The following is a 14,640-nucleotide window of genomic DNA, read 5'->3' on the forward strand; positions in this document are numbered from 1 at the left end:
TAAAATAGGGACATTTATATTTACAGCCCTTATCTCACAGGCTGTGAGGATTACATGAGTTTATTCGTGTGACGCACTCTCTATCACCTATTACTCTGATGTGCCATTTTTTGGGTGACCTTTCAGTACCTGGCACAATGCTCTGCACATTTCCGGAGCTCAGCAAATACGTGAGGATGGGAGTGCTACTATTTGATGGCTCCCATTTTTCAGTACCCAGAGATTCCTCAGAGTTCACAGAAAGGAAATTTTTGAAGCAGGGGCAGGAGAAGTTTCAGGGCTTCTCCTATGCATTGGGGATTTAAACTAATACCATCCTAAGAAAGCAATCTGGTTGAACAAAAAGTTTCCTGGATTAGAGAGGTTCAGACAGGCAGTTTATCACATGAGCAGGGGGAGGACTGGGTCAATATAGCCTCCACCCACCACTGCAGTGAGTGGAGAAAGATTTCAGTGCGTTTAGGAAGTTCTTTTACAAAGATTAATGCTACCCAAAAAAACAAATGCCTGGTGACAGGAGAGGTTTGAGGCAAAGCTGAGGAGCACATTTTAAGGGATTCACAGAGCCAATGGGGAGTTGATCTGGATAACCATGAGATTCTGTAATTCCACAGAGCCAGGATGCTAAGCGACTCGAGACGAGTTTCCCTGAGCACGTAAGTTAGTGCTTCCATAGCAGGCTCACTTTGAAGTTGTGAGGACAAATGAGACGAAATGTGAAGACATGAAACACGGAAAATGCTTACTATGTTCACAATCCAAAAGATAAGTAAGTATTATACACGTATTTCTAACGTAGACACACAGCCCTAGCTGACGGTTCCTCCAGCTTTTTCTAAGGGTGCCATGAGATCTTTCAAAGTAGTCTGCAAGTACAAAACATCGTGTAAACAGCATTCAAGAATACCAAAATGCAGCTAGTACTCTGATGTTCTGCCAGTGATGGCACATAGGAGCCTAGTGGAGACACTAGTCACTTTACACTTTGTCCAAGAATCGCTGGTTAAATGTGGAAGAAAGCTGCATGATTACACAGTTCACTGGGAAGATAATTAAATCCCTTGTATCCTCTCTGTGTCATTACACTGGTTACTCCTCTTGAGTGCTTCCTTACACATCAGAGGCAGGATGCTCTGCTTGGATCTGTGACAGAGCACGCCACAGCTTCGGAGGGTGCCAACGGCTCTCCATACAGCATGTTTACACAATTTCAGAGACACACATGGACTAGACCCAGGAATGAAGGCACTCCATAACCAGATGAGGGCAAAATGTTATAAATGAGGTCATTTGATTCTGCCAAGAGATCTTGCCAGAGACCTTTAGAGGAAATGTACATTCAAATTTCATAGAAGCAGGAAGAGAGGTTTTAAAATCCAGAGTCATATTAAAATACTTTATAAAATAAATCATAAAAATGATAAATTATGTCCAGCAAAACACACAATTATTTTCTAAGGACATATATTTCAGTTTATTATTTCTTCCTCTGATTTTATGAGCAGATAGAGGAAACGATGCAGGGCTATGCTGTGGCAGGACCCACGCTGCAGATAACACAACACTGTCATAAAGAACGGAGAGGGCAAATGTGTCACCATTTAAACCCCCTTTGACCTTTTAATTCCTGATGCCAAGATTTGGAAAAGCTCTGGTAGGATGAATAACAACTAAGAGAAGCTCACCTATGAAACGCAGACTTATTATCTAAAATGAAGGGTCAAGGTGAGCTCCTAAAAAGCTCAAGGAACATCTTAGAGACAGATAGCACCCTCTGCATGCCTACCTTTGTGGTCCCTAACCAATGGGAAATGCTTATATACAGATACAGGAGACAGAGGGAAAAAACCAAAAACTTCTCTGGTCTCTTACTCACAAAGGGCCGATCTGTGAGCCAGCGACAGGGCACGCGGGACCACGGGATCGGGTATTGTGAGGGAAGCAGCTAGCCAGACTCAGGAATCTTTGTCTCTCTCCTTGACTTTGTCTTGGGGAGTCTGAGGTCATTTCAGGTGACTTTCACAGCCAAGGGATCTTAAAGTCAGCAATCCTGCTCTGTTTGCCATTTCTTGGACATTTACTCTGAGAGAGTAGTTCCATGCCAGTTGGAAAAAGAATACTATCAGAGACAGATGGTGAATAAAACTAAAAAACCCAGGTCTTATCTACAGAGGTATCAGAACTGGCATTTGTCTCTACTCAGTAGCCATACTGTGAAGTGTAGATTAACTCCAGCCATCTTAAGGCTTTTACTACCAAACTGAATGGCATGTACAACACGACTTGAGTCAAGACACAACAAAAGTAGTCGTGAGGTACTTGGCTCCTCCCATGGTAACTTCTGGACAGCAAGCAAAGGAGGACCCCAGGGTTCACCTTAATTCCATGAATATTTATTGAGTACCACCTACATATATACCAGGCACTGGGTAAGTGCTGGGACAATGTGGGAAGCTTTAATAGCAACTCCCCGTCTCTCCCGCAGAGCTGCTGTCAGATTCGCTGTGTTCGGCATGACCATAGGCTGATTTCCAACACAGCCTATGGCTCTGCAGTGTTCTCTCAATATTCAGTTCTACCCCTCCAGTGATCAATAGCATGTCTTTGTGAGGAAGTTGGCCAGAGTCAGGGGAAAGCCCTGTGGGTATGCCAACAGCAAAGCCAGCCCCCAACCTCCAAGGGGCCTGAGCCCAAGACCAAAATCTCATCACTGCTGTGAATTAATCAAGGGCAATAACTCTTTTACAATCTACTACTTCACACTGGACCTTTGAATATACATGCTATTACTACACCCCAAACCTGGATCAGACCCTGAAGCTTTCAAAGAACACGCTTGTGTTGGCTATGGAATGACAGAGAAGGAAGGAGAAAAGTCATCTAACTGCACTTACTTTTGAAATGCTTTATATACCCACTTCTCTATAGTACCTTCCAAATTCCTAATTTTCTTTCAAGTTCCAGTTAAATATTACTTCCCTGTGATATCTCTCCCTACTCATAGAACGTTATCTCCAAAGTATGACAGGCCTCCCCGTGTTAAGCCCTGACTGTAAAGTTGTCCTTTATCTACATATAGACATCTCCTACATCTCCCATACTTCTCAAGGGCAAGGACCATACTTTAATTCCTGTGTTACCAATGTCACACTGTACCTGCCTCAGAGTGAGTACTCTAGAAACAGTCTCTCCACAGGTGGTATTCAAATGACATATATGTGTTGATGCTTTATTTCCCTAAATAGGCTGTAGGTTATTTGAAGCCATGGCTCACACCTCTGTCTGGTACCCCGGACAGCCCCTTACAGTGCTGATGAAGCAAGAGGTCATCCAAAGCTATTGATTTGTAAAACAATCCTACAACTAGAGACTGCATTTCTGACCACAGATAAATTAGTCTTCTTTTTCTGAAAAAATTCAAAATCGAACTCAAATTCACCCTTACTTGTTTCAACCAGATCCATATTTGGAGCTATAACTTTATATTCTACAGTCAGCAGGTGGCAAAGCACACAGCAGAACCGAGAGGATTGGTGTAGACTCTCTCTCCACTCACATTCATGCTTCTTTTGAGCCTCTGACCCCAGAGGCTTTATTCAGCTTACATTTCAAATAGAAACTGATCTCCATTCAAATTCACTGGCATGAGAGAGGGAAAGGGTTCATAATTGCTGGAACCCCCTCTTCCATCACCACCTATTTCTATGATTTACAACATTTGTGTATATTCACAATTCTATCTTTCAAAGGAAATCCAAGTCTCAGACTAAGCTTTCAGATCAGACCCCACAGTTTAATATCACTTTGTCTTCCACTATACTAGAATAAAACCACTGAATGTTCCTGAAGAAAATCACCTTTAGAATAGGTGGTTTCCAAACAGATTTTACTATGTAAGGTACTTAAAGAGAACTCTTACTATTTATAATTTAGAATAAGAAGCAAAATTAAATTAGGAAGTGATTGTGCAGATATAAGGACGTGTTTTTCACAACAGAAAACCAGAGAATTCACGATATCTTTGTCTTTACATTAAACTACAGACTACTCAAGACTTGCTCAGTAATACGACTGTGCGTGTATGGGTGTGCCACAGAGACAAACTCTGGAACTCAAGCATAGAACTCTGGTCCTAGTCCTTTCTGGCCACCAGCCTCATCTGTATGGCCACGACATAAAAAGGACAATACCTTTAGCAAGAGCTCTATCACTTCTGTGTGGACAAGCCCATGCACCGGTTCTCCATTGACGTGTGTGATCAGGTCCCCAGCCTTCAGTCCCGCGTGGCATGCTGGACTTCCTTCTTCTACATTCTACAGTCCAAGAGGAGAGTATATATTCGTAAGCAAATAAATGACGACCCTAACGCCTACTGTTTCTACTGGCAGAATATTCTGAGTTAATTAGCAAATGATCCTAAGTTCCTAAGAGAAAATCCAAAAGCATGGTTAGCATTCCTATTCTGCCGTCATCCTAAGATAGGATAAATCCTATAGTTCCTTAAAACATTTCAGATGATTTGAGAAGGTGTTGTTTTTTTTTTTTTAAAGAATATCAGGGAAAAAAAACTACGGAAAACAGGATGGAAATAGGACTGTCTTTGACTATTTCTACCAGCTTGGTACAGAGAGTGGACAATCAAATATGAAAACTGGACAGAACTATGAGAAAGGATTCGTTTTTGCTAAATTCAATTCCAGCACATAGATAAAGGGAAAGAGCAGTAAAAGGAAGGGGAACAGGTCCCAAATGGCAGCTTAACAGAAAATACATTTGCTGTTAACTACGTCTCAGCCAACTTGTCCATTTTCCAGTTTTGCTGGGAATGAAAACTAATAAGAATGAGAGACTGTGGGTCTTACCCAAACGATATGGTGCACTGTGTAGATGTCACTGTCTCCCACGTACACCCGGATAGCACGGATGGTGAAGCCATAGTTCTTTCCTGAACTGTGGATCACAATGGGCTGATGGGGACTGGCAGAAGCCCCTGAAGAATCTCGGCTGGGAGAGGAATCCCGTGAAGAAGAAGGGTCCGAGGACAGGGAATGGGGAGACATTGGGCTTCCCAGTGGAGACACAGCAAACATATCTGCAAGAAAGCAGCCAGCCATCAATGCTGATCCTGGTCACACCAACACCCACGCAGCCAGCCCTCAGCATGCCAGCCCTGTCAGAAAGGGGAGCATGGTCACAAAACAAGTCCATTCGCTTCTAATAGCAGAATAAACAAGAAATAGTATAAAAATATTTATATTGGTAACTAGCATGGATTTCAAAACAGAAGCCTGTCAAGGAAACTTCAAAAGTTCTCTATTTTAATTACTTTTTCAATTAATACTCTAAAATCGTAATTTCTTAGTTTTCTGCACTAATTCAAACACACAAAAAACTTAGCTACTATCTGGCTGTGATATTTTTATTTAATTCATTTTATTTTAATTAAGGAAACAAAGCATAGATGCATGGATTTTCAAGCACACCGTCACACAGAGGACTGTATGGACCACAGTAAAAGATCCTCCAACTCCAAACCTTGCCCTAAACAACTTTAACATGGTCCTTTTCAAGCACACATGACCAGGACAGCAATTTTCAGTTTACCAGCTGCTTTCTACATTATTATTGAACTACTACTGATTAAAGAATTTGATCAAGAAAACACTGAAATGGCAACTGTCTATACAAAAATCACTCCTTGTTACTATGGTTACAACTGATTCTGCTCATATATTACCTGCAAGTCTTAATAAGGTTTCTAAGAGGATAATACAGGTGAAATAGAGAAATTTTAAGAGAAACTCAGTTCACGTTCCAAAATACCAACTCTCTGTTTTCTTTGTTTTATAAGCAAACACACTTTTAATTTATAGTTTATATCACTGTTTCATCTATGTGAATCTAACCAGATCTTAGCTGGTCATGTGAAATTGTGTGTGTTTGAGAAAAAGAATCATCTCCAAAAGATGCTGAGGTTTAAATGTGAGCTCAGCCGGAGCCAGGCTACAGAGTGCCCAGCGCTATTGAAAACTCACCAGTTGTGGTGAGGACCACTGTGGCCACAGTAAGCTGAAAGTATCCATGCTACTATCATTGTTCCAATTCTTATGTCTGTCCAAAGTAGAACAAAGCTAAATGTGCCACTATCCATGCTGCTTCACTCTCTGGCTTCGTGTGACATCTTGGTGCTCTTTTGCTGGTTACCTCCTGTCTAATCCAGAGGCCAGGTGAAGAGACACACACTGGTGGGCAGGGGACTTCAAAACATGCAAGCAGGAAGGGACCAGTGGACACACATAGACCCAAACTGCTGAAAAGCCAGGCCCCCAATCCTGTACCTCATGACGGTTTCCCTTCTCTCTCCAAAGTGAGTAATTTCTCCACTTCACCACGGTGTGGGCTTTCAAAAGTGAACTGGACCCCATCACACCCACCTTCCTGACTGTGGCTGCACTGAGACCTCTGCCTTCGGGTACGAATAGTCATTCAAACCAGGGAGACAAGTGTTTGTTTTATGGTGCTAAACGTGACGTCTCCCAGAAAACAGAATATGCTCGAGTGAGCGTTACCCCCAAATGAGCATTTGTTTATATCCAATTTCTTTCTGCACAAATTTGAAATTTCAAAAATGTAAACAATCTCTTTTATACGTGCCCTGTATTCTTCCAAACGCAAGCCATCTGCAATATAATTCATTTGCCACTTCCACTCTCCTGCTGTCATTTGAGTGATAAGTCACAACCACCGGCGTGTGTATTTCATCTCTGCCAGCGGAATTACTATAGACATCGTGATTCATAGAGGCAAAACCAGGTTGTGGAAAAACACTGCAATTCAACAAAACCATAATTAAGCGCAGTTTTCTAATACAGGGCAGAAAATGATTTGACTACCAGTAGGAGGAAGCAGAGCTCAACAGACAGGGCTGGGAGAACTTATCACCTCAGTGCTGTGACTCTCTGCATCCCCAGAAATGAAAAACTTCTGTCCCTTCTGCCTATTTCCTCATTAATTAGATGAGAAAAACTATACTTAGCTTTCCAACACAGATGCTGTAAACAGCTCTGTATAGTATATAAATGATGCATAGTCTACGGAAAAAAATTATTCAGGGGAGGGAAATTTATCACTTAACTTGGAGGGGAGAAAAGAAAAGGCAAGAAAACAAATAAAAGAAATAAGGCTTTGTGCCTCATCTCCTGATGCAGAAAGAACAAGCCACACATGCTCCCTGGGAGCTCCAGAGGTCCTGCAGGGAGATGCTCGAGGGAGCTGTGCCAGGATACCCCCTACTCCTGCTTCAAGCCATCCTGCATCTCAGGCAGCATTCCATGGGGTGGGGGGACACATGCACAAATCACACAATTTCATGCGAGTCAATGTCTCTCTACCTCCTGGGATCATGAGGGACAGAGCACTGGCAGAAAGGGATTTTGTGACTTTCCCCGAGATTTTCTTTTTTTCTGTGCTTTCTAACCGCTGCCGAGCCATGTGAGAGGCGGGTTCACTGGATGGCTTTGAGGAATTATCTGTATTGTCCACACATTCGCTTCGTCCATTTATCTGATCCAAGTGCTCTGAAAAACTGCCAACTGTACAAAGAAGAAGGGATAAACATGTTCAGGAAAATCTGGGATAGGAGAGGTGGGGAGAGGGGAGGAGAGAGAGAAGGAAGGACAGAGGCTGGAAACACACTCCCACGCAGCTCCGGAGTCCTCAGAGAGTCAGGCAAACATTAACAACACATGACTGGTTTGAGAAAGGTGACATGGAGGAGGAAAAGACAAAAGAGGTACTCAGGTTTCATTCTACTTGTAGACAAGTCTGCTAATTCTCAATCAACGCCTCCATTTAACGAGGAGAATAATTACTTTCTAGAATCTATATTTTACAACCCTTATAAAGACAACTCTTCTCCCCCATCATGAAAGGCCATACTCTGAACCAAACATCACCTTATGAACACCACGACTGCCCACTGTATACTAGGATTACCCTATGTTACTAATGATCATTATTAGCAATGCTGTTAATAATGGTTTTTTGACTGTGGACATCATTTAATTGCTCCATTGCAGGCTTATGCCTGTCATCTCCTACCATCTTCCTAGGCCACATCTCATGCTAGGCTCAGGTATGAAACTTACAGAAAAGTGCCTAACGTTTCTCCTTTGACTTCCCACACCATATGCCCCCTTTTATTCTAAGCTCCTTGTAAATTTCATAAGACAAGACAAAGGATATCATGTGCTACGTTACTCAATGGCTCACTACATCTTCCTGGCTTCTAATCTAGACAGTGCTGATCTGCCCTGAAGTTACTGGACCAGTGGGACGATCCCTTCTGCTCTAAGCCAGCCATGCCTTCTTTATTTTTAATTTTATTAACTCTTAATATAAACTGGAGGGTTGTTTTTTTTTTTTAGTTAAAAAATGAGGACTTCCCTCAGCAGAGGATCATAAGAGAATATAACCATGTAGGAGGATGCAGAAATGAAAAGTCACTCTTGTTGGTCTGTGGACTACACAGGCCAAGAGTAAAGACAGTTCTTGAGCAGCAATGACATGTTGAGTCCCCCAGAGAAAAGTCGAATGGCCACTCCTTTTGGTTTTTCCTACTCCTTCTCTCATAGGCTATCAGTTTTCTGTTTTCTTTCTTTCTTTTTTAATCATTGATAATATATCTTTGTCCATCCAGAAAAAACAATGCTAATCTCATTTTTACTTCTAAATGCTACATATAAGGCCCCTGTGCTTTACAAATCATCAACACTATCATCACCTTAAAATAAACAATCTAAGCAGAGAATTTAATACTATTATAAACTATCCGTTGAAAGACCAGCCAGCACATTTTAAAGTGCTGACCATATGACATTCTTTGTCTAGGAAAGAGTGAGGCTTAATTAGACTTAACTAACATTTCTGTTACACTGCTATATATACACTACTCCGTTGTACAGTTGAAGCTTGGCCCTAGTTCACGGGAGGTGGCACAGGCCCTACAGGTGGGGTCCAAGCGCAGGGAGGCCTGGGATTTGGGAGAGTGGGCTTGGGCTTAGAATAGTTTCTGGCCATCTACTTTCCTATAGGTATAGGAAAAGATTCACGGGCTTCCATGTGGCACCCATTCGACCCACAAACAAAAACAACATTAAGGTAAATTTCAACAATCTTTCTACTCCCATATGCCAAACTCAATCTCGCTTAACAGTACATCTATTCCATTCGCTCTAAATAAAGAGATCAACTGCCGAAGGACTTGATAAAAACTGCTTCACACATCGAAAAATCTCATCTCACAAAACGTAAGTTCACTTTCGGGTAAGTTACATGCTCCCTTCTTCTCATTCCTAATTTGGTTTGGATGGGATCATTGACAAGTATAAAATGAAAGCTGAATCTCTTTACAGTGAATAATTTGTTGGATGCATTCAAGCACCACACCTAAGACTTCAAGACTTTTACTTTTCACTGATTCAAATACAAGGTAGTCATGAAAAAAGAGAAACAGGTATGAAGCTGTATTTCCCTAAATGCCAGAGTGTGAATATACAATGTTCTCTTTTATCATCTCTCCTTTTTGCCTCCACCATCCCATTTCATAGTACTGTATATAAGCGTGTATTTTTTTTCTGCCAATGGTGGAAAATGTCACCTTAATGTTCTGTAAATGTCAGGGGTTCTTCCTTTTTGATGGTGGAGCAATATAAAAATCAACAAATTTAATTTTACTACAGTCACGGTTTTCAGATTCCCTAATTACCCTGGGCTATGAGCAAATCAGCTCATCCCTCTATTCTGTACAGCCCCCAAGGTCTTTGATTATTTTTAGTGTGTGTATGGGGGAGAGAGAGAGAAAGGTGGTTGGAATCTATTAATCAAAATGCATGGCAGGACCTAGGCAGATTTTTTTTTTAATTATGAAAGTAATCAATCAAATGCTTAGACACTATTCCCCTTTCTTTACGTCCTCCCTTTCTGACAGTGAGCAGGCTGAAGAGACTAAGAGGTCATAAACAATTCACCATATTAAGAAGTTTTAAATGGAGGTAAGTATACTCTATGCAGAGTAAGATAATAAACTAAGAAACAGAAGAGACCTTGGTAACCAGAAATACAAACTACTGAGCTATCTACATTTGATTTGACTACCAAGATGAACTAAAAATGGTCAGGAATCTTAGACTACTAGGGTTGTTTCTACACTACTTCTTCATTGCTATTCTCTTGGCTTTATAAAAGCAGTAGGACAAGTGGAATCATCCTACTTGATTCTGAGGTGAGAACTGAGGTGAAGAGAGAGAAGAAAGAAACCCAACATTATTTTTCCGCATGATAAACTATACGCACATGTGGAGTTCCACAGAACCAAACTTTTTAGTGATGCTAAAATAAACCTAGCCTGTAAAATTTGTTTCTTGAAATGATTTTTAAAAAACTCTACACTATGAATATTCAGTTAGTTAAAAAAATTTTCAGGAAAAATCTTGGAATCACTCATGGTTATCAATATAGCATATTGAATATGACTTAATGAAAACATTTATTATAGCAACCCTAAGCCATACCCATGTTTTATTTTTTTAAAAAAGCATAAATGCACATTGCTCTGTAGACAGATATGCTGTGCATAAAATTTTTATAAACCAAATAATATTTTAAATGCAGTTCAATGGCTTGCTCTGAGGGAAGTGCAAGTTTGATTACCTAATGAGGATACCTCCATTATTAAGGGCAAGCAAGTCTCCATGACACACAAAGCATTTTAGAAACTTGTGAAGACATTGTTCCTGTAGTCAGGATGGTTATTTCACATAAAAGTGACATTATAAAGTGCTTCATAGAAAAGACCAAAAACTCTTTGACTGCCTCCCAAACAGCCAAAGATGTCTCAGGAGTTTCTTTACTCCAGTTACCCAACCTGGGAAGGTCACTGTTGTCTGCTGTGGAGTTGTCTCATATGCACATAAAACACTACTTTGAACTGTGTGGGTATTTCTGCCTCCCTTCTCCCCTCTCAGTCCTGGATGCATGGAAGGCAGTCTCGCATCTTGTTGCACTCACTGAGGGTCTAGTGTGGAGAGGGAAGTTATTTGGTACAACATGGCCCCATAACAAAACCAATTCCTTCAAAGAAACAACCACTCATTTCAACATTGGAGGGAAAACTGGCTTTATACTATACCTTATGGGTGATTTAAGACATCTGTGAGGGTAATTTTGACCATTTGACTATTTGATATTGTCCCTTACTCCTAATTTTAGCTAGCTGCAACTCCACAAGACACGCCTTTGTATTAACAACAGAGAACATGCTCCCTTAGTGTGTTCCGACTGCCATCCAAGGATCCCACTGAAACTCAGCTGTGAAAGCTAAGCCTGGCTCTCTGGACAAATGGAAGCAAGAAGGATGTGCCGTGTGGCCATGCACTAAGGAGGGTCTGAGGCAGCTGATCTTAGTTCTCAGAAGGTCATCCCCCAAGCCCAAGAAGCACGGCCACGGAGGGAGTCTAGTAGCACAAAACACCCACCACCGCCGCCTGGGAGGCCAGGCCTGGGACTCAGAGCACCACAGTCACTTCCCAGGGCGGTAGATGATGCTCCAATGGCAGGTTCCGGCCTAGGGGCTTACCTGACAGAGTGGAGCTGCTGATGGTGCTGGCCGGGGTGGTGACCTCGGGCTCCTCCTGAACACACTCTGCCGGAGGAAGGGCTGGCTTTTCTGGCTCCTCATGGGGGTCTCCGGGGCAGGGAGTAGCAGCGTCTCGTCCTGGCTCTGTTGAGAGAGCCAGTTTGGGAAGCAGGCCAGAACTGAGTTTACGTCTGTTGCTTTCTGTATCTGAAGAGTTGGATGTGGACAATTGTTGCCTTAATTAAAAACAAAAACAAAGTCATACATACATACAGGAAACTGTTCAAGGCGAATTCTGGAAGAAACCAGGTAACAGTGGAACTTGGAATAGCCTAACCAACACATGTCTAGTGCAGTGGTTCTTAAAGCCTGGTACCCAGATGAGCAGCACCAGCATCAGCTGGGAACTTGTCGGAAACGCACATTCTCTGCCCCCAGCCAGACCGACTGGATCAAAGACTCCGGGCCCAGCAGTCGGTGTTTTCACAGGCCTCCAGGGGATTCTGACGCACACTCACATTTGAGAACCACTGCTCTAGTAGCTACTGTTAATGATATTTTTTAACAGGCATTTCACATACATTTCAGAAAATTCCGAACTCCAGCTTAATGTTTCTGTGGATGGCAAAGTTGTGCTTTTGGTTTTGTCCCCAGGGTCTTCCTTCTCTTCTCCTGAATTCTGAGTTACTCGATCTATACTGCTGAAAACCTGGAAGGCAAATAGTCAGTGCTTATTAATAGCTTCTTAACAGAGTGTGTCAGAAAAAACTCCAAAACTTGGAAGAAAAACCTGAGACCACGACTCGAGTTTGAATTGGGACCGTGAATTCAGAAGGTACTTTCCAATGCTGTTGACTTAGTCATGAGATGAATGGTCACTGTATAATTTTTTTCTTTTGGAGTGGGGAGCTATGAATCCATCACCCTCTCCCATATCTCATTATGGACTTGGTATCTGCAAACAAAATCCATAGATGCATTCAGGTTTCTAGGCCTAGGGATCAATGCATACCTTAGATTACTTTTTAACCATGAAGTCAATCAGAAAACCAAAATCACAGAGAAGAAGATTTAATGGCCACCAGATAGGGGTGGGAAAGAGAAAAACGAATTGGAATTGAGTGTGAAGAGAATAAATTACCTGTCTCAAGACTTGTGCATAGGGGTAGATGCAGTACATATTTGGTTATGAGTCAGAAGTATTTCTTTGGCTTATAAATCACACATACAGACAGGCAGCTTCCTATGCTGGTACTGGGATTTCTGAAGGGGATCAGCACTTAGGCAAACCTGAGATCTCTGTGTCCCACAGGAACGATGGAAGGTAAAACAGGCTGAGAGTCGGTGCAGGAAGCACTCCCTACTGTCCCACTCCACCACCAGCTGCTCTCATGGGAATGGCCCTTAGACCTCCTACAATCTACTGGGGTTAGGAGGAAGGTGGCTAAAGAACAGGAGACAGCGGGAAGGAAACAGTGTTTAGGGGTTGGCTTTGACGGGCCAGAGAATAGGTACTGGTGTCAGCCCGTACTCAGTGTCATCACAGCTTCTGTCCTGGCTGTGAACAGACCTGCCACCACTCCAGGGAAATCCCTACCTCTCTATGTCGTTCCTACAAACAGGGAGGGCAGTGTGGGCCAATCTGCAGATGCACTCTAGGTAGTCACTTAGAAAAGGGTACAGAACACTTTAAAATCACTAAATGCTATAGAAAAGCTAAACAATAATCAAGCAAAATGCCATGGCAACAGAAAATATATAGCTACTGAAAATAGCAAAAGGGAAGTAAGGTGCCTCTAGTTTCACTTCCATTTTCCTAGGGCCTTGCCCTGCCTCAGGACTATCAGGTCTCTTTGTTTTGTTTGTTTTTTAATCTTACCACAATCAGTAAAAAACCATCTTTCTCAAACATCGATTTTATTATCTTCTACCATTTCTAAAATTCTAACTTGGCTTCCTATTGACTCTTTAATATAGCTTACATTTTCTATTACTGGTTACAAGGCTTTCTCACTCCACAATCAATGGTTCCCCAGTGTCTCAGCTTCCGTCAAGGACAAAGCCTTCTCTTTTGTGTCGTATTCTGTGCGATACTAGGAGAGGGCTCAGTGCACAATGAGCTCAACGTTCTTGAGTATAAGATGAAAGAAACAGGGGCATGCCCCCCAGCCGGGCACTAAGCTAGACCAGGGCACACAAGGTGAGGTCAGCATATACATGGCACCATGTACTCCAAAGATAAGATTCTGAGTGCAACTCTGTGCCTCTAAGAAAAAAAGATTAATCTGTGAAGAGTGAAACAGAGAAACAGAGTTCTGCAGCCGGGCCAGCACTCTGGATTATCAAGATGGTGGGGTCACTTCTCCTAAACAAAAAGGAATTTTAAGTACAGGTGATGCCAAACTCCAAAACACTGTAAGTGGTTTGCACAATCCTGCCCAGTTGTTTAGGGGTACCTACTGTCTGGCCAGTGGGAGGTTCTCCCAGAGAGACCCTGTATGTTTATGCTATATTTCACTTACTTTTGAAAACCTATGTGAACATGAGGAAAACTGCCGTATTTCCACATTAAAGTCTTCATCATTCGTGTCATCTTCTTCCTCAGTCTCCATGTGATGATACTTCTCTGACCGAGCTGCAGAGAAATGGTTGGCAACAGTTCCAATTACTCAGAAATCTAGTTTTTACTTTAGGTATTTTAATTATGAGTTTCTATATCAAAGCAACATTATGTTTAAGAACTCACAGGTTCAAGATTGGAAAGTGCTATCGAAAGTGGAGATAATTTTCTATAAACAATGTTTTATATCAGATAATGCACATACTATCAAAATAACTTGTGTCATCTTCGGATTCCAGTTGGGGAATAAATTCTGCCTTCTGTCTCAGCAAACTGTTCCAGTCTAAAGAGCGGAAGAATCGATGCTGTTTGACTTCATATGCACCACCTTGGGGCGGGGAGTGGAGGAAGGACAGAGAGGAAAGTGTTAAATTATCCTCCAAGC

General features: G+C 42.0%; 1 protein-coding gene across 7 annotated transcripts in view; it reads right to left on the reverse strand.

Annotated features, from left to right (window-relative positions):
• Window positions 1–14,640, reverse strand: part of MAST4 (microtubule associated serine/threonine kinase family member 4) — a 545,073-nt gene that overhangs the window by 12,607 nt on the left and 517,826 nt on the right. For 5 of the 7 annotated variants that reach the window (XM_058563939.1, XM_058563942.1, XM_058563941.1 and 2 more), the window contains 6 exons: window positions 14,461–14,583; window positions 14,158–14,270; window positions 12,217–12,344; window positions 11,636–11,871; window positions 4,863–5,092; window positions 4,191–4,313 (listed from right to left, as the gene is read on the reverse strand). In XM_058563939.1, coding sequence (XP_058419922.1) covers window positions 4,191–4,313; window positions 4,863–5,092; window positions 11,636–11,871; window positions 12,217–12,344; window positions 14,158–14,270; window positions 14,461–14,583 — 953 coding nt within the window. Of the gene's footprint in view, window positions 1–4,190; window positions 4,314–4,862; window positions 5,093–7,391; window positions 7,593–11,635; window positions 11,872–12,216; window positions 12,345–14,157; window positions 14,271–14,460; window positions 14,584–14,640 lie in introns of all 7 variants that reach the window. The other 2 variants (XM_058563945.1, XM_058563946.1) reach the window with 1 other exon arrangement.

The sequence above is a fragment of the Diceros bicornis genome, chromosome 20 (genome assembly GCF_020826845.1).
Source record: "Diceros bicornis minor isolate mBicDic1 chromosome 20, mDicBic1.mat.cur, whole genome shotgun sequence".
In the NCBI taxonomy this organism is placed as follows: Eukaryota; Metazoa; Chordata; class Mammalia; order Perissodactyla; family Rhinocerotidae; genus Diceros; species Diceros bicornis.